Source organism: Copidosoma floridanum, unplaced genomic scaffold (assembly GCF_036245765.1).
Source record: "Copidosoma floridanum isolate Cflo_tuat_1 unplaced genomic scaffold, Cflo_Japanese_pri ptg000013l, whole genome shotgun sequence".
In the NCBI taxonomy this organism is placed as follows: Eukaryota; Metazoa; Arthropoda; class Insecta; order Hymenoptera; family Encyrtidae; genus Copidosoma; species Copidosoma floridanum.
Window position 1 is genome coordinate 2,213,006 of NW_028321890.1, and position 21,086 is coordinate 2,234,091.

The 21,086-nt window shown below is 34.8% G+C and overlaps 1 protein-coding gene across 1 annotated transcript; it reads right to left on the bottom strand.

Moving 5' to 3' along the window:
- Positions 1-18,700: 18,700 nt before the first annotated feature.
- Aps (diphosphoinositol polyphosphate phosphohydrolase 1 Aps) lies at positions 18,701-20,825 on the bottom strand. The gene is made up of 4 exons (XM_014359568.3): positions 20,551-20,825; positions 20,055-20,469; positions 19,712-19,867; positions 18,701-19,586 (listed from the first exon to the last, which is right to left on the bottom strand). The coding sequence occupies exons 2-4, from the start codon at positions 20,151-20,153 to the stop codon at positions 19,293-19,295; spliced, it is 549 nt and encodes a 182-aa protein (XP_014215054.1). The 5' UTR covers positions 20,154-20,469; positions 20,551-20,825; the 3' UTR covers positions 18,701-19,292.
- Positions 20,826-21,086: the final 261 nt, after the last annotated feature.

Sequence of the window (21,086 nt, forward strand, 5' to 3'; positions counted from 1 at the left end):
CCAAAGGCATTCACTGGGTGCTCAAATTATTAATCATTTATAAAAAAATACTGCAGGCGCCCATCCCCCTACGTCCCAAGGCACTCACAAAGTGCTTGAATTATTTATGATTATAAAAGTAATAATGCAAGCGCCTATTTCAACACGACCAGAAGGACTTACATGTTGCTTTAATTATTAATAATTGATTAAATAATTCCGCAAGCACCTATCCCTATAAAACCAGAGTAACTAACTGGTTGCTAAAAATTTATTATTATCAATAAAATAATACCACAAGCACCTTTTTCCACTCGACCCAAGACTTTCACTGGCTGCTTTAATTATTTATGATTAATGAAATATTAACGCAATCACCTATCTACACAAAGATAGGGGAACTAACTGGTTTCTTTAATTATTTATGATTCATAGAATATTACTGCAAGCGACTATCCCCACATGACACAAGGCATTTACTGGTAGTTTAAAGAACTTATTAATTATAAAATAATACCACAAGCTCCTATCTCCACACGACCCAAGGCACTTACTGGTAGCTTTAATTATTTGTAATTCATAAAATAATACTGCAGGCACCTATGCCCACACGATTCAAGGCACTGACTGGTTCTTGTAATTATTTATGAGTATTAAAATATAACTGAAAGTGACTATCCCCACACGAGCTAAAAAACGTACAGGGAGCTTAATTACTAATTATCAATGTAATAATACCACAATCGCCTTTCCGCACATGACCCAAGGCACTTACGGGTTCCTTTAATTATTTACGGTTAATAAATATTTACTGCAAGCGACTATTTCCACACGATCCAAGGCACTTACTGGTAGCTTTAATAACTTTTCATTGATTAAAATAATACTTCAGGCACATTTCCCCACACAACCCAAGGCACTTACTGGTAGCTTTAATTATTTGTGATTGTTAAAATAATACCACAGGCGCCTATCCCCACACGACCTAAGGCAATCATTGGTTGCTCTAATTATTTATAATTATAAAAATAATAACGCAAGCGCCTATACTCACACGATCAGAAGCACTTACAGGTTGCTCCAATTATTTATGATTGATAAAATATTACCGCAAGCAACTATCCCCACACAACAAAAAACCTTATTAGTTGCTTTAATCATTTATTATTAATGGAATAATACTGCAAGCGCCTATCTTACCACGACCCAAGGCACTTATTGGTCACTTTAATAACTTGTTATTAATTAAAATAATACTACAAGCACATTTCCCCACACAACCTAAGGCACTTACTAGTAGGTTAAAATACTTATTATTACTAAAATAATACCACAAGCACCTATCCTCACACGACCCAAGGCACTTACAGGTTCCTTTAATTATTTATGATAAATAAAATATTACTGCAAGTAACTATCCCCACACGACCCAAGGAACCTACTGGTAGCTTTAATTACTTATTAATAATAAAATTACACCACAAGCACCTATCCTTACACGACCCAAGGCACTAACTGGTGGTTTTAATTATTAATTATCGATTAAATAATACCAAAAGCGCCTATCACTACTAGACTAAAGGCACTTACGGGTTCGATTAATTATTTATAATGTATGAATTATTACTGCAAGCAACTTTTCCCACATGACCCAAGGAACTTACTGGTAGCATTTATTATTTGTGATTTATAAGATAATACCGCAGGCGCCTATCCCCACTTGACCTAAGGCACTTACTTGTTGCTTTAAATATTTATGACTTATAAAAAAAAACCGCAGGCGCCAATCCCCACACGACCCTAGGAACTCACTGGTTGCTTTAATTATTTATGATCATAAAAATTATAACGCAAGCGCCTTTTCCTGCACAACCAGAAACACTTACAGGTCGCTACAATTATTTATAATTGATAAAATAATACCGCAAGCGACTTTTCCAACACTACGAAAAAAGCTTAATGATTGCTTTAATGATTTTATAATAATATAATAATACTGCGAGCACCTATCCCCATACGACCCAAGGCACTTACTAGTAGCTTTAATTATTTATATTTTTTTAATATAATACCACAGGCGCCTATACCCCTTCGACCAGAGGCACTTACTTGGTGCTTTAATTATTGATAATTTATAAAAAAATACCGCAGGTGCCTATCCACACATGACCCAAGGCACTTACTAGTTGCTTTAATTATTTATGATTATAAAAATAATAACGCAAGCACCTATCTCCACGAAACCAGGGAGACTAACTGGTTGCTTAAATAATTTATCAACAATAAAATAATACCACAGGCAACGATCCCTACAAAATCAGGAGCACTTACAGGTTGCTTTAATTATTTATGATAAATAAAATGCTACCGCAAGCACCTGTCCCCACACGACCCAAGGCACTTACTGGGTGCTTTAATTATTTATGACTTATAAACAAATACCGCAGGCGCCCATCCTCACACGACCCAAAGCACTCAATGGTTGCTTTAATTATTTATGATTATAAAAATAATAACACAAGCGCCTAAACTCACACAACCAGAAGCACTTCCATGTTGCTTTAATTATTTATGATTGATAAAATAATACAGCAAGCATCTCTCCCCTTAAAACCAGGGTAACTAACTCGTTGCTTTAATCAGTTACGGTTAATAAAAAAATACTTTTAGCACCTTTTCCTACTCGATTCAAGACTTTTACTTGTTGCTTTAATTATTTATGATTAATAAAATAATAACGCAATTACCTATCCCACAGAACCAGGGGAACTAACTGGATACTTTTATTATTTATGATTAATAAAAACATAACCAAAAGAGCCTATTTTTACACGACCTAAGGCACTTACAGGTTCCTTTAATTATTTATGATTTATAAAATGCTACCGCGAGCACCTATCACAACACGACCCAAGGCACTTACTCAGTGCTTTAAATATTTATGACTCATAAAATAAAACCGCAGGCGCCAATCCCCACATGACCCAAGGCACTCACTTGGTGCTTCAATTATTCATTTCTAATAAAAAATAACCGCAGGCGCCTATCCCTACTTGACCTAAGGCACATTCTGGTTGCTTTAATTTCTTATGACTTATTAAAAAATACCGCACGCGCCGATCCCCACACGACCTAGGGCACTCACTGGGTGCTTAAATTATTTGTGATCATAAAAATAATAACGCAAGAACTTATCCTCACGAAACCAGGGAAACTTACTGGTTGCTTATATTATATATTATCAATAAAATAACACCACAAGCACCTATTTTCACTTGAGCCAAGACTTTCACTAGTTGCTTCGATTATTTATGATTAATAAAATAATAACGCAATCGCCTCTCCTTACAAAAACAGGGGACCTTACTGGTTGCTGTAATTATATATTATTAAAAAATAATAACGCAAGCACCTATTCTCACGAAATCAGAAGAACTAACTGGTTGCTTTAATTATTTATAATTAATAGAATAATAATACAAGCACCTAACCCCACGGAACCAGGGAAACTAACTGGTTGCTTAAATTATTTATGATTAATAAAATAATAACGCAAATACCTATCCCCACAAAACAAGAGGAACTAACCGGTTACTTAAATTATTTATGATTATAAAAATAATAACGCAAGCGCCTATACTCACACGACCAGAAGCACTTACAGGTTGCTTTAATTATTTATAATAGATAAAAGAATACCGCAAGCAAATATTACCACACAACGGAAAAAGCTTATTAGTTGCTTTAAATACTTTATATTAATAAAATAATACCACAAGCACCTATTCTCACAGGACCCAAGAAACACGCTGGTTGCTTAAATTATTTATGATTAATAAAATAATAACGCAAGCACCTATCCCAATAAACCCAGGCTAACTAACTGGTTGTTTAAAATTATTCATTATCAATTAAATAATACCACAAGCACCCATTTGCACTCAACGCAAGACTTTTACTGGTTGCTTTAATTATTTATGATTAACAAAATAATAACGCAAATACCTATCTCCACAAAACAAAAGGAAGTAACTGGTTACTTTAATTATTTATGATTAATATAACATAACGACAAGCACCTATTCTCACACGACCCGAAGCACTTACAGGTTTCTTTAATTATTTATGATGAATTAAATACTACTGCAAGTAACTATCCCCACACGACCTAAGATACCTACTGCTAGCTTTAATTACTTAGAAATAATAAAATTATACCACAAGCACCTATCCCTACACGACCCAAGGCCCTTACTGGTAGCTTTTATTATTATTATTCTATAAAATAATACCACAAGCGCCTATCCCCACACGACCCAAGGCGCTTACGGGTTTCTTTAATTATTTATGATTAATAAAATATTACTGCAAGCGACTATTCCCACATGACAAAAGGCACTTACTGGTAGCTTAAATGGCTTATTAATAATGGTATAATACCACAAGCTTTAATCCCCACACGACCCAAGGCACTAACTGGTAGCTTTAATTATTTGTGATTTATAAAATAATACCTTAGGCGCCTATCCCCAAACGACTTAAGGCACTTACTAGTTGCTTTAATTATTAATGACTTTTAAAAAAATACCGCAAGTGCCTATCCCCACACGACTCAAGGCACTCACTAGGTGCTTTAATTGTTTATGATTAATAGAATAATAACGCAATCACTTATCCCCATGAAACCAGGTTAACTGACTGGTTGCTTTGATCGTTTATTATTAATAAAATAATACTACAATGACCTATTCCTACTCGACCCAAAAATTTTACTGGATGCTTTAAATATTTATGATTAATAAGGTAATAACGCAATCACCTATCCCCGCGAAACCAGGGGAACTAACTGGATACTTTTATTATTTATGATTAATAAAACATTACCACAAGCGCCTATTTCCATGCGACCTAAGGCACTTACAGGTTCCTTTAATTATTTATGATTAATAAAATTCTTCCGCAAGCACCTATCTCCACACGACCCAAGGCACTCACTGGTTGCTTAAATTATTTATGATTATAAAAATAATAACGCAGGCGCCTATACTCACACGACCGGAAGCACTAACAGGTTGCTTCAATTATTTATGATTGATAAAATAATACCGCAAGCAACTATCCGCAGACAACGAAAAAAGCTTAATGGTTGCTTTAATAATTTATTATTAATAAAGTAATACTGTAAGCGCCTATCTTACCATAACCTAAGGCACTTACTGGTCACTTCAATAACTTGTTATTAATTGAAATAATACTACAAGCACATTTCTCCACACAACCTCAGGCACTTACTGGTAGGTTTAATTACTTATCATTAATAAAATAAAACCACTAGCACCTATCTCCACACGATCTAAGGCACCTACTGGTAGCTTAAGTTATTTTTATTTTTTTAAATGATACTACAGGCACCTATCTTTACATGACTAAAGGCACTCACTGGGTGATTAAATTATTAATGATTTATAATAAAATACTGCAGGCCCCCATACCCCTACGTCCCAAGGCACTCACAAATTGCTTGAATTATCTATGATTATAAAAGTAATAATGCAAGCGCCTATTTCAACACGACCAGAAGGACTTACATGTTGCTTTAATTATTAATGATTGATTAAATAATTCCGCAAGCACCTATCCCTATAAAACCAGAGTAACTAACTGGTTGCTAAAAATTTATTATTATCAATAAAATAATACCACAAGCACCTTTTCTCACTCGACCTAAGACTTTAACTGGCTGCTTCAATTATTTATGATTAATGAAATAATAACGCAATCACCTGTCTACACAAAAATAGGGGAACTAACTAGTTTCTTTAATTATTTATGATTTATATAATATTACTGCAAGCGACTATCCTCTTATGACACGAGGCATTTACTGGTAGTTTAAAGAACTTATTATTTATAAAATAATACCACAAGCTCCTATCCCCACACGACTAAAGGCACTTACTGGTAGCTTTGATTATTTGTGATTCATAAAATAATACTGCAGGCACCTATCCCCACACGATTCAAGGCACTGACTGGTTCTTGTAATTATTTATGATTATTAAAATATAACTAGGAGTGACTATCCCCACACGAGCCAAGAAACCTACTGGTAGCTTAATTACTAATTATCAATGAAATAATACCACAATCGCCTATCCCCACGTGACCCAAGGCACCTACTGAATGCTTCAATTGTTTATAACTTATGAAAAAATACCGCAGGCTTCTACCCCCACTAGACCCTAGGAACTCACTGGTTGCTTTAATTATTTATGATCATAAAAATTATAACGCAAGCGCCTTTTCTAACACAACTAGAAGCACTTACAGGTCGCTACAATTATTTATAATTGATAAAATAATAGCGCAAGCAACTTTTCCAACACTATGAAAAAAGCTTAATGATTGCTTTAATGATTTTATATTAATATAATAATACTGCAAGCACCTGTCCCCACACGACCCAAGGCAATCACTGGGTGCTTTAATTATTTATGACTTATAAACAAATACCGCAGGCGCCTATCCTCACACGACCCAAAGCACACACTGGTTGCTCTAATTATTTATGATTATAAAAATAATAACACAAGCACCTAAGCCCACACAACCAGAAGCACTTACATGTTGCTTTAATTATTTATGATTGATAAAATAATACAGCAAGCATCTCTTCCCTAAAAACCAGGGTATCTAACTCGTTGCTTTAATTAGTTACGGTCAATAAAATAATACTTTAAGCACCTATTCCTACACGATTCAAGACTGTCACTTGTTGCTTTAATTATTTATGATTAATAAAATAATAACGCAATCACCTATCCCCACATAACCAGGGGAACAAACTAGATACTTTTATTATTTATGATTGATAAAACATTACCACAAGCGCCTATTTCCATACGACCCAAGGCACTTACAGGTTTCTTTAGTTATTTATGATTAATAAAATCCTCTTGCAAGCACCTATCTCCACACGACCCAAGGCACTCGATTATTGCTTCAATTATTTATGACCTCTAGAAAAATACCGCAGGCGTCTATCCCCACACGACCCTAGGCACTCACTGGTTGCTTAAATTATTTATGATTAATAAAATAATACCGCAAGCAACTATCCCCAGGCAACGAAAAAAGCTTAATGGTTGCTTTAATCATTTATTATTAATGAAATAATACTGCAAGCGCCTATACTACCACGACCCAAGGCACTTATTGGTCACTTTAATAACTTGATATTAATTAAAATAATACTACAAGCACATTACCTCACACAACCATAGACACTTACTAGTAGGTTTAAATACTTATTATTACTAAAATAATACCACAAGCACCTATCCTCACACGACCCAAGGAACACACTGGTTGCTTTATTTAATCATGATTAATAAAATTATAACGCAAGCACCTATCCCTATAAAACCATTGTAACTAACTGGTTGTTTAAAATTATTGATTATCAATAAAATAATACTACAAGCACCTATTCTCACTTAACACAGGACTTTTACTGGTTGCTTCAATTATTTATAAATAATAAAATAATAACGCAAATACCTATTCTCACAAAACCAGGGAAACTAACTAATTACTTTTATTATTTATGATTAATAAAACATTACCACAAGCGCACATTCTCACACGACCAAAGGCACTTACAGGTTCCTTCAATTATTTATGATAAATAAAATATTACTGCAAGTAACTATCCCCACACGACTTAAGAAACCTACTGGTAGCTTTAATTACTTATTAATAATAAAATTACACCACAAGCACCTATCCCTACACGACCTAAGGCACTAACTGGTAGTTTTAATTATTAATTATCGATTAAATAATACCAAAAGCGCCTAATTCTACTAGACCCAAGGCACTTACGGGTTCGTTTTATTATTTATGATGAATGAAATATCACTGCAAGCAACTTTTCCCACATGAACCAAGGCACTTACTGGTAGCTTTTATTATTTGTGATTTATAAGATAATACTGCAGGCGCCTATCCCCACTTGACCTAAGGCACTTACTTGTTGCTTTAATTATTTATGACTTATAAAAAAATACCGCGGGTGCCTATATCCCCACACGACCCAAGGTACTCACTGGGTGCTCTAATTATTTATGATTAATAGAATAATAACGCAATAACCTATCCCCATGAAACCAGAGTAATGAACTGGTTGTTTTATTTGTTTATTATTAATAAAATAATACTAAAGCACCTATTTCTACTCGACCCAAGAATTTCACTGGTTGCTTCAATTATTCATAATTAATAAAATAATAACGCAATCACCTATCCCCCTAAAACCAGGGGAACTAACTGGATACTTTTATTATTTATGATTAATTAAACATAACCTCAAGAGCCTATTTTTACACGACCCAAGGCACTTACAGGTTTCTTTAATTATTTATAATTTAAAAAATGCTACCGCGAGCACCTATCCCAACACGACCCAAGGCACTTACTTGGTGACTTAATTATTTATGACTTATAAAAAAATACCGCAGGTGCCAATCCCCACATGACCCAAGGCACTCACTTGGTGCTTTAATTATTTATTTCTTATGAAAAAATCACCGCAGGCGCCTATCCCCACACGACCGAAGGCACTCACTAATTGCTTTGATTATTTATAATTATAAAAATAATAACGCAAGTGCCTATTCCAATACGATCAGAAGGACTTACAGGTTCCTTCAATTATTTATGATTGATAAAATAATCCCGCAAGCAACTATTTCCACACGACGAGAAAAGCCTATTGGTTGATTTAATTATTTATGATTAATAAAATAAAACTGCAAGCGCCTATCCTACTACGATCCAAGGCACTTCTGGTCACTTTAATAACTTGTTATTTATAAAAATAATACTACAAGCACCTTTCCCCACACAACCAAAGGCAACTACTGGTAGCTTTAATTACTTATTATGAATAAAATAATACCACAAGCACCTATCCCTACACGACCCAAGTAACGCACTGGTATCTTCAATTATTTGTGATTAATAAAATAATAACGCAAGCACCTATCCCCATGAAACCAGGGTAACAAACTGGTTGCTTAAAATTTATTATCATCAATGAAATATTGCTACAAGCACCTATTTCTACTCGACCCAAGACTTTCACTGGCTGCTCCAATTATTAAAAATTTATGAAATAATAACGCAATCACCTATCTCCACAAAGATAGAGGAACTAACTGGTTTCTTTAATTATTCATGATTAATAAAACATTACTACAAGCGCCTATTCCCATACGAACCGAGGCACTTACAGGTTCCTTTAATTATTTATGATGGATAAAATATAACTGCAAGTGACTATCTCCACACGACCGAATGAACCTACTGGTAGCTTTAATGACTTATTAATAATAAAATAATACCACAAGGAGCTACCCCTACACGACCCATGGCACTTTTTGGTAGCTTAAATTATTAATTATCGATAAAATAATACCACAAGCGCCTATTACTACACGACCAAAGGCACTTACGGGTTCCTTCAAGTATTTATGATTTATAAAATATTACTGCAAGCAACTATCCCCACATGACCCAAGGCACTTACTAGTAGCTTAAATTACTTATTGATAATGAAATAATACCACAAGCTCTATCTCCACATGGCCTAAGGCACTTACTGGTAGCTTTAATTATTTGTGATTTGTAAAATAATACCGTAGGCGCCTATCCCCACACGACCTAAGGTACTCACTGGTTGCTTTAATTATTTATAATTCTAGGAATTATAACGCAAGAGCCTTATTCTACACGACCAGAAGCACTTACGGGTTGCTACCATTATTTATAATTGATAAAATAATACCGCAAGCAACTTTCTTCACACTACAAGAAAAGCTTAATGGTTGCTTTAATTATTTATTATTAATAGAATAATACTGCAAGCGCCTCTTCCACCACGACCTAAGGCACTTACTGGTGGCTTAAATAACTTTTTATTGATTAAAATAATACCGCAAGCGCTTATCCTCACGAAACCAGCAGAACTAACTGGTAGCTTTAATTATTTATCATCAATAAAATAATACCACAAGCACCTATCTCCACTCGACCCAAGACTCTCTCTAAATTTTTTTATTATTTATGATTAAAATAATAATAATACAAGCACCTATCCTTACAAAACCAGGGAAACTAACTAGTTGCCTCGATTATTTATTTTTTATAAAATAATACCGCAGGAGCCAATTCCACCACGACCAAAGGCACTTACTAATTGCTTTAATTATTTATAATTATAAAAATAATAACGCAAGCGCCTGTTTCCACACGGCCAGGAGAACTTACAAGTTGCATTAATTATTTATGATTGATAAAATAATTCCGCAAGCGACTATCCCTACATAACGAGAGAAGCCTATTGGTTGCTTTAATTATTTATTATTATAAAATAAAATCGCAGGCGCCTATCCCACCACGACCTAAGGCACTAACTGGTAGCTTTAATTATTTGTGATTCATAAAATAATACCGTAGGGGCCTATCTCCACACAACCCAGGGCACTTACTGGGTGCTTTAATTGTTTATGACTTATAAAAAAATACTATAGGCGCCTATCTCCACACGACCTAAGGAACACACTGGTTGCTTTAATTATTTATGATTAATAAAATAATAACGCAAGATCCTATCCCCATGAAACCAGGGTAACAAACTGGTTGCTTAAAATTGATTATTATCAATAAAGTAATACCACAAGCACTGATTCCCACTTGACCCAAGACTTTCACTGGTTGCTTCAATTATTTGAGATTAATGAAATAATAACGCAATCACCTATCCCCACAAAGCCAGGGGAGCTAACTGGTTCCTTTAATTATTTATTATTAATAAAACATTACTACATGCGCCTATTCCCACACGACCCAAGGCACTTACAGGTTCCTTTAATTATTTATGATGGATAAAATATAACTGCAAGTGACTATCTCCACACGACCCAATGATCCTAGTGGTAGCTTTAATAACTTATTAATTATAAAATAATACCACAAGCACCTATCCCTACACGACTCAAGGCACTTACTGGTAGCATTGATTATTAATTATCGATAAAATAATACCACAAGCGCCTATCATCACACGACCTAAGGCACTGACGGGTTTCTTTAATTATTCATGAATTAAAAAATATTACTGCAAGCGACTATCCCCACACGACCCAAAGCAGTCACTGGTTTCTTTAATAATTTATAATTAATAAAATAATAACGCAAGCACCCTCCTTTACAAAACTAGGAAAACTATTTAATTGCTTTAATTATTTATTGTTAATAAAATAATGTCGCAGGCAACAATTCCAACACAACCAGGGGCACTTACGTGTTGTTTTTATTATTTATGTTCAATAAAATAATACCGCAAGCACCTTTCCTCACACGACCCAAGGCACTTACTGGTAGCTTCATTTATTTATGATTTATAAAATAATAATAACACAAGCACCTATCCCCACGAAACCAGAAGAACTAAATAGTTGCTTTAATCATTAATTATTAATAAAATAATACCGCAGGCAACTATCCCCACAAAACCAGGGGCACTCACGAGATGCTTTAATTTTCAATGATTAATTAAATAATAACGCAATTACCCATCCCTACAAAACCAGGGGAACTAACTGGTTGCTTTATTTTTTTATAATTAATAAAATAATACTGCAAGCGACTATTTCCACATGACCCAAGGTTCTTACTAGTTGCTTTAATTATTTATTTTCTATAAAATTATACCGCAAGCGCCTATTTCAACACGACCCAAGGCACTTACTGGTAGCTTCAATTACTTATTTTAATAAAATATTACCACAAGCACCTATCCCCACACGACTCAAGGAACACACTGGTTGCTTCAATTATTTATGATTAATAAACTAATAACGCAAGCACCTATTCCTATAAAACCAGGGTAACTAACTGGTTGCTTCAAATTATTTATTATCAATAAAATAATAATACTTCGAGCACCCATTCCTACTTGACCTTAGACTTTCACTGGTTGCTTCAATTATTTATGATTAATAAAATAATAACGTAATCACTTATCCCCACGAAACCAGGAGAACTATTTGAATACTTTTTTATTTATGATTAATAAAACATTACCACAAGCGCCTATTCCAACACGACCCAAGCCACTTACAGGTTTTTTGAATTATTTCTGATTAATAAAATATTACTGCAAGCGACTATCTCCACACGACCCAAGACACTTACTGGCAGCTTCAATAACTTATACTGAACAATAAAATACCACAAGCACCTATTCCCACACGACCCAAGGCACTAACTGGTAGCTTTAATTATTTGTGATTTATAAAGTAATATTGTAGGTGCCTATCCCCACACGATTTAAGGCACTCACTGGTTGCTTTTATGATTTATAAATAATAAAATAATAACGCAAGCACCCTCCTCCATAAAGCTAGGGGAACTGTTTAATTGCTTTAATTATTTATTGTAAATAAAATAATGCCGCAGGCAACCATCTTGACACATTCAGGGGCACCTACGGGTTGCTTCTATTATTTATGATTAATAAAATAACACCGCAGGCGCCTATCTCTACACGACTCAAGGCGCTTACGGGTTGCTTTGATTATTTATTATAAATAAAATAATACCGCAAGCACTAGTAACTACACAACCAGGGGCACTTACGGGTCGCTTTAATTATACATTGTTATTAAAATAATACCGCAAGCGACTATCTCTACGCGACCTAGGTACTTACTGGTTGCTTTAATTATTTATGATTTATAAAATGATACCGCAGGCGCCTATCCTCACACAACTTGGGGAGCTTACTGGTTGCTTTAATAATACATGATTAATAGAATAATTATACAAACGCTTATCCCCGCGAAACCAGGAAAACTAACTGGTTGCTTTAATTATTTATTAATAATAAAATAACACCGCAGGCGCCTATTTCCACACAACAAAAGGCACTTAATGGTCGTTTACTTAAATTACCATTAATAATACAATAAAGCAAATCCTAAAACAACCGGGGGTGGTAACTGGTCACTATAATTATTCAAAATCATTCATATAATGCAAGCCTCTCGGGTCATGTAGAGATTAGCGTTCACATTATTTTATGTATTGCAAATAATTAAATTAACCAGTAGGCGCCCCGGGTCATGTGGGAATAGGCGCTCGCATCATAATTTTATTTATAGTAAATTAAGTTAGCAACGAGAAAGCTCCCCTGGTTGTGTGGGGATAGGCGTTTGCGATTTTATTTTATAAGTCATAAATAATCAAAGCTACCAGTAAGTGCCTTAAGTCGTGTGGGGATAGGTGCTTGCGGTATTAATTTATTAATAATAAATAATTAAAGCAACCAGTAAGTTCCTATGGTTGTGTGGGGATAGGCACTTGCGGTATTTCTCTATTAATTATAAATAATTAAAGCAACCAGTAAGCTTCTCTCGTGGTGTGGGGATAGTTGCCTGCGGTATTATTTTATTAATAAAAAATAATTAAAACAACCCGTAAGTGCCCTTGGTTGTGTGGGGATAGGTGCCTGCAGTATTATTTTATTGATAATAAATAATTAAAGCAAACAGTTAGTTCCCCTGGTTTCGTGGGGATGGGTGCTTGTGTTATTATTTTATTAATTATAAATAATTAAAGCAACTAGTAAGTTCCTTGGGTCGTTTGGAGATAGGCGCTTGTGGTATTATTTTATTGATGATAAATAATTAAAGCAACCACTTAGTTCTCCTGGTTTCGTGGGGATAGGCGCTTGCGGAATTATTTTATAAATCATAAATAAATAAAGCTACCAGTAAGTGCCTCTCGTTGTACGGGGATAGGCGCTTGCGGTATTAATTTATTAATAATGAATAATTAAAGCTCCCAGTTTGTGCCCCTGGTTGTGTTGAGGTAGGCACTTGCGGTATTATTTTTTTAATTATAAGTAATCAAAGCAACCCATAAGTGCTCCTGATTGTGTAGGGATAGGCGCTTGCGGTATTATTTTATTAATAATAAATCATTAAAGCAACCAGTGAGAGCCTTGTGTCGTGTGGGGATAAAAGCCTGCGATATTATTTTATTAATGATAAACAATTACAGCAAGTAGTTAGTTCTCCTGTTTTTGTGGGGATAGGTGCTTGCGTTACTATTTCATTAATAATAAATAATTAAAGCAACCAGTTAGTTCCTTCGGTTTTGTGGGGATAGGCGCTTGTGGTATTATTTTATTAATAATAAATAATTAAAGCAACCAGTGAGAGCCTTGGGTCGTGTGGGGATAAGTGCCTGCGGTATTATTTCATTAATAATAAATAATTACAGCAAACAGTTAGTTCCCCTGTTTTTGTGGGGATAGGTGCTTGTATTATTATTCTATTAATTATAAATATTTAAAGCAACCAGTTAGTTCCTTCGGTTTTGTTGGGATAGGTTTTTGCGTTATTATTTTTTTAATCATAAATAATCAAAGCTACCAGTAAGTGCCTTAAGTCGTGTGGGGATAGGTGCTTGCGGTATTAGTTTATTAATTATAAATAATTGAAGCAACCAGTAAGTTTCTATGATTGTGTGGGGATAGGCACTTGCGGTATTTCTCTATTAATTATAAATAATTAAAGCAACCAGTAAGCTTCTTTTGTGGTGTGGGGATAGTTGCCTGCGGTATTATTTTATTAATAATAAATAATTAAAACAACCCGTAAGTGCCCTTGGTTGTGTGGGGATAGGCGCCTGCGGTATTATTTTTTTTAAAATAAATAATTAAAGCAACCAGTTAGTTCCCCTGGTTTTGTGGGGATGGGTGCTTGTGTTATTATTTTATTAATTATAAATAATTTAAGCAACTAGTAAGTTCCTTGGGTCGTTTGGGGATAGGCGCTTGTGGTATTATTTTATTGATAGTAAATAATTAAAGCAACCACTTAGTTCTCCTGGTTTCGTGGGGATAGGCGCTTGCGGAATTATTTTATAAATCATAAATAAATAAAGCTACCAGTAAGTGCCTCTCGTTGTACGGGGATAGGCGCTTCCGGTATTAATTTATTAATAATGAATAATTAAAGCTACTAGTTAGTGCCCCTGGTTGTGTTGGGGTAGGCGCTTGCGGTATTTTTTTTTTAGTTATAAATAATCAAAGCAACTCGTAAGTGCTCCTGGTTGTGTAGGGATAGGCGCTTGCGGTATTATTTTATTAATAATAAATAATTAAAGCAACCAGTGAGAGCCTTGGGTCGTGTGGGGATAAGTGCCTGCGGTATTATTTTATTAATAATAAACAATTACAGCAAATAGTTAGTTCTTCTGTTTTTGTGAGGATAGGTGCTTGCGTTATTATTTTATTAATAAGAAATAATTAAAGCAACCAGTTAATTTCTTAGGTTTTATGGGGATAGGCGCTTGCGGTATAATTTTATTAATTATAAATAATTAAAGCAACCAGTGAGAGCTTTGGGTCGTGTGGGGATAAGTGCCTGCGGTATTATTTTTTTAATAATAAATAATTACAGCAAATAGTTAGTTCCCCTGTTTTTGTGGGGATAGGTGCTTGTATTATGATTCTATTAATAATAAATAATTAAAGCAACCAGTTAGTTCCTTCGGTTTCATGGGGATAGGCGCTTGCGGTATTATTTTATTAATAATAAATAATTAAAGCAACCAGTGAGAGCATTGGGTCGTGTGGGGATAAGGGCCTGCGGTATTATTTTATTAATAATAAATAATTACAGCAAATAGTTAGTTCCCCTGTTTTTGTGGGGATAGGTGCTTGTATTATTATTCTATTAATAATATATAATTAAAGCAACCAGTTAGTTCTTTCGGTTTCATGGGGATAGGCGCTTGCGGTATTATTTTATTAATAATAAATAATTAAAGCAACCAGTGAGAGCCTTGGGTCGTGTGGGGATAAGTGCCTGCGGTATTATTTTATTAATAATAAATAATTACAGCAAATAGTTAGTTCCCCTGTTTTTGTGGGGATAGGTGCTTGTATTATTATTCTATTAATTATAAATAATTAAAGCAACCAGTTAGTTCCTTCGGTTTCGTGGGGATAGGTGCTTGCGTTATTATTTTGTTGATCATAAATAATCAAAGCAACCAGTTCGTGCTCTGGGTCGTGTGGGGATTGGCGCTTGCTTTGTTAATTAATCAATTTTATTATTTATTTAAACTGACGATGCTGCTCATTGGCTTATTGGGTTATTGGGTTAAATGGCTTGGGATTAGTTTATTTATTTTTTGTGCATGTAATTGTGTTGAGCTATCTGGGTATTTGCGTCTTGCAATACATTGCATATTCGATTTTTCTACAAGCTTGCTAGTCACATTGTGGGAGAACCACTGTCCTCCTCTCCTCTACTATTCAGCTTTTGCATTATTCTTTTTAGGATTTGTAGCTTTATATAGGTCCTAGTGAAAAAAATTAAAAATCATATTCTTCTCACATAACACTGCTGACTGCAAATGCTACGGATTGTGCCCACTTTTTTTCAGTGATTTGAGCGCCCCGCTGAGGCCAAGCGGCTGAACCAGGCGCACATTTTCTTTTATCTGCGATTGCGATGCACGGTAGTTGGCAGCATTGGAGTTCTGCAGTCCACTTTTCGTAAGGACTAGGACTACTAGGAGTCGTAAAGTACACATCCGCCGGCATTAGTTCGCCTAAATCCGTTGTTCCTTCTAAGACTTCTGGAAGCGTGGAGGGGGTACCCTGTCCAGTTCCACTCAAGTGTTAACTGTGTGAAGGCTTGTTCGGTAAATGAGCAGGGCATACAACATATATATTTCTAGTAGAAACAGCCTATACGCTGAAATCCACAAAACCTAAGAACTTCAACCTAATAACCCAGTGCGTTTGTGAATCAATCAACAGTTGCTCAATACGCTTTACTACTAAGTATAAATTTAGCAATGTCTCAAGAGGCTAATCCCCAATAACCCAATGTGCCTCAGTATCTGCAATAATATTTAATAAATTAATTAATTTATACTCACGATCAACATATGAATTAATATCCCAATCTCTCAATCTTGAATAACCCAGTACGCTCTACATTAGTACTGTTTATTAGTTAATTAATTAAACAGCAGCGAGCTAATACTTTCGACAGCGTCTTTAAAAAATAAATAAATAAACAAAATCCCAAGTACTCAATCCCCGAAAACCCTGTACGCTCTGTTGACTATAGTATTTGATAATTCATTAATCAATTAATAAACCGTCAGTGTGCCCGGAATAAATCTTATACGATCTACGGAGATTAAACGCTTGGAATTTTATTTATTCATTTATCAACAAGTGGTTAATTAAGAGTAGTAGGCTCACCGGCGAATTTTTATTTAATCAATAACTGATTACAGAGCACAGACATTTGAGTGTACAGAGTTATTGGGTATTAAGCGATTTAGATATAATTTATTTATTTATTAAAGAAGCATCTAAGAGCACTGGTGATGTATTAATCAATTTAAAATTTATTAAATAGCACAGACAGTAGAGCGTATTGGGTCGTTAGGGACTCAGCGCTTGGGATTTAATTAATTTATTTATTAAAGAAGTGTTCGAGAGTAATGGTTTACTGCCGATTAATCAAAAAATCAATTACCTAATAAATAGTATAGGCAGTAGAGCGCTTAGGGTTATTGGAGATTAAAAGCTTGGGACTTTTTTCATTTATTTATTTATTTAAAAAGTGATCGAAAGTATTAGCCCACTGCTGATTAATTAATCAACTAATAAACAGTACTAATGTAGAGCCTACTAGGTCATTCGGGATTAAAAACTTGGGATATTAATTTATCTATTGATCGTGAGTATGAATTCAATCATTTATTACATTTTATTGCAGATACTGGAACGCATTGGGTTATTGGGGATTAGCCTCTTGGGACATTGCTAAGTTTATAGTTAGTAGTAAAGCGTATTGAGCTTCTGTGGATTAATCCACAAACGCACTGGGTTATTAAGCTAAGGTTCTTGGGTTTTGTGGATTTGGGCGCATAGGCTCTTTCTACTAGAAATATATACGTTGTATGCCCTTCTCATATACCGAACGAGCCTTCACACTTGAGTGGAACTGGACAGGGTACCCCATATACCTCTATGGGGTACCCCCTCCACGCTTAGGAGAAACAACGGATTTAGGCGAACTACAGTAATGCCCACCCGCCATAAAGTTTTATAAGTATTATTATTAGTAATCATTTTTTATTCTTTTTTTTTTTGTCATGAATGTGATTAGAGAAACATCGAAAAAAAGTAGTATCTAGCAACAACTTTTATGATTAATGATTACTATTCAATACTTGACTCTAGATTTTTAAGAAACTAATAGCTATTAATAATCCTTAATAATAGATTGTATTTATTGTTTTACATTTTACATCAGATAGAAAAAAATAAAACCATTTTCGCCGGGGATTTTCCTATTATAGCACCTGATAGAAAATTTCACTTCAATAAAATCTGTAACTTGATAACAGTTAATTCGTTTTACCAACCAGTTTAATACAAAATAGCTGTACATCTGTTATGAATTCAGAGATGCTACACCTCACTTTTTTAATGTAATCATGCATTTGGAATTAGAAATGAAATCTGGATAAGTTCTTGTAGCACAATACTGCTCGCATTTTATTTGCTATAGTAAAATCTATTTATAATTGAAGTCATTAATTAAAATGATCCACAATAAAATTCACTAGAGCTGTTACACAATGCATTGAAGTAGACAATTAAAAAATAAATGAACATTCCCATCAATTGTAGTATATTTTTAACAATGTACTGATAAATTAGTTTGTATAAGTGACTTAGAATTACAACTCCTTTTATTCACACGGTTGATTTTAATCTGGTAAATAAATTGTACATAACATTCACCTTTTATTACTACAGCATACATTTAATTAATTAGAATAATCATTTTTTGCTGCAATGTAAGGAAACGAAAGAAGAATAGTTTAAAATAAAATTTTTGAGCGTTTTTTGTAGACCAATTTATTAGAAATGTATGTTATTAATAATAATCATGGTCACGATAGTATTATAAGTATGGGATCATCAATTGTGATCACTAATAATTAGCATAATTATTAATAAAGTTGTTTGTGTATAAAATACAATATTAATAGTAATAACTGCAGACCTTCAAGCCAGGGTAAATTACAGAATGACATAGTGACTGCTGAACTTGAATACAAGATACGCTTTCACAGGGCTAGAATAGTTCACCATCAGTCTTCACTGACTTAAAGTTTGCAGAAATTCGTACAGCGTTTTGTTAGCTTCGAGGGTTAACTGATGAGTTGTTGACCAACTGGAGTGGTGCCATTTGAGTATGTGAGTATGAAGATAAGGAAGGCGGGCCAACTGCATTGTTCTGACGAGGATTTGTGTTATGAAGGGTTTGAATGTAAGAGCGCTGAACAGGCTTATGCAGTGCAAGTTGTAATAGGGCTTCAGATATAGAGAACCACTTGCGCTTACGACCAATTGAGCGAGAGTCTTCCCATTCTTGTAACTCTTCCGTGACCCGCATTACCCACACATGAGTCCGGTGTTTGTGTTCATGGCTCTATATGTAGGGGTAAAATAGTTGTTACAAAAAAACTTCAGCAAATAAAAAATTAAACTTTGTGATTCTGACAGCAACCAAGTACATTTGTATCATGTACACTACCTATACAAATTATAAACTACCTCAAAAATACCAAGGCACCTGCCCAACTGGCCTAGTACACCAGCCTCCTCACGAACTTCTCTAAGAGCTGTGACAGCAGGCTCTTCTTCAGGCTCGACACCACCACCTGGAACGATCCAACTGTCAGGTTTACGGCTGGACGTGACCAACAGCACCTGCAAGTGACCAGTAAAGACAAAAATATCATAAAAAAAACTATAGAAAAAAAGGATTACTCAATACTTTAGCATATGTTTGTATATTGGGCTATGCATGGGACATTTGCACCAGTCTATCATAAAATTTTTCTTCATACAACACAGGCCGATTAAGTCGACTGAAAAATTAAGTATTTTGATGTACCTCTTCTTCGAGATCATTTTTCACGCAGATACAAGCAGCCCTACGTCGGTAGCCCTCGGAATCATAGATGCGTATCGAGTTGGGTTTCTCTTTGACCATGGTTCAGCAGAGAACGTAGGCTCGTCGACATTAGTGATACAGCATGGTACATCAATGAAGATATTCGTCAGACCAACGGACGTTGAATAGATTGATAAAAGACGATGAGGGTGCGTGCAAAAGCTTGCTGATACCACACACAATGTGGGTTGACAATGATGGCAGGCATGGCGCTTTGCAGACGTGACAGACTATGACGTGTACCCTCCAGGAGTCTACTCAACCACTTCAGTACGACCCGCAGAAGTTAACCTTATTAGAAATGTTGACTTAAATGTTCCTTCAAACTTCCTTTCCAAACCGCACGTTTGATTTTCTTCAACAAAAATCGAGTGCTGGACTTATTAAGAAAGATTAGCAGCAAGATTGTCCGTACAACTTTATCAGTATAGATTACCATAACCACTAAAAAGCTGCTCTCCCAATTTTCCGCACAATAACTTACAGCCATCAGATTCAGAGTGGTATGCAACTGCTGCAATGTTGGCTATAATAGATAATGCATATACATCAAACAGTTAATAAATAGTATACACATGTTAGGGTAGAGTAGTGAGCTTCAAGGGACTGCAGAGCAGCAGAACGCGGGACAGTATCTGATTGGCTGTCACGACCCGTAAGATTAACAACACAGGATTCCACTTTAGTTCGAGCAATGATACGTAATTATTCGCTACGTGCACAAGCTAAAAAAGCGATGGCAGCAATACCTGTGCTAATATGTGAAACTAAACGATATGTACAAACGTTTGTCTTCTGCTAGCAGACTACTAAGCATAATTATCATCAGAAAGGCGTGTTTATTAAACATCGACAACCATTCTAAGGGTTGAATTTTTAACAAAATTTTGAGTAGTATGTACATATTTTACTCATGCATGTTCATTTTAAAAACTCAATGAAATACATCGTATACTGTGTATTTCTTAGAGT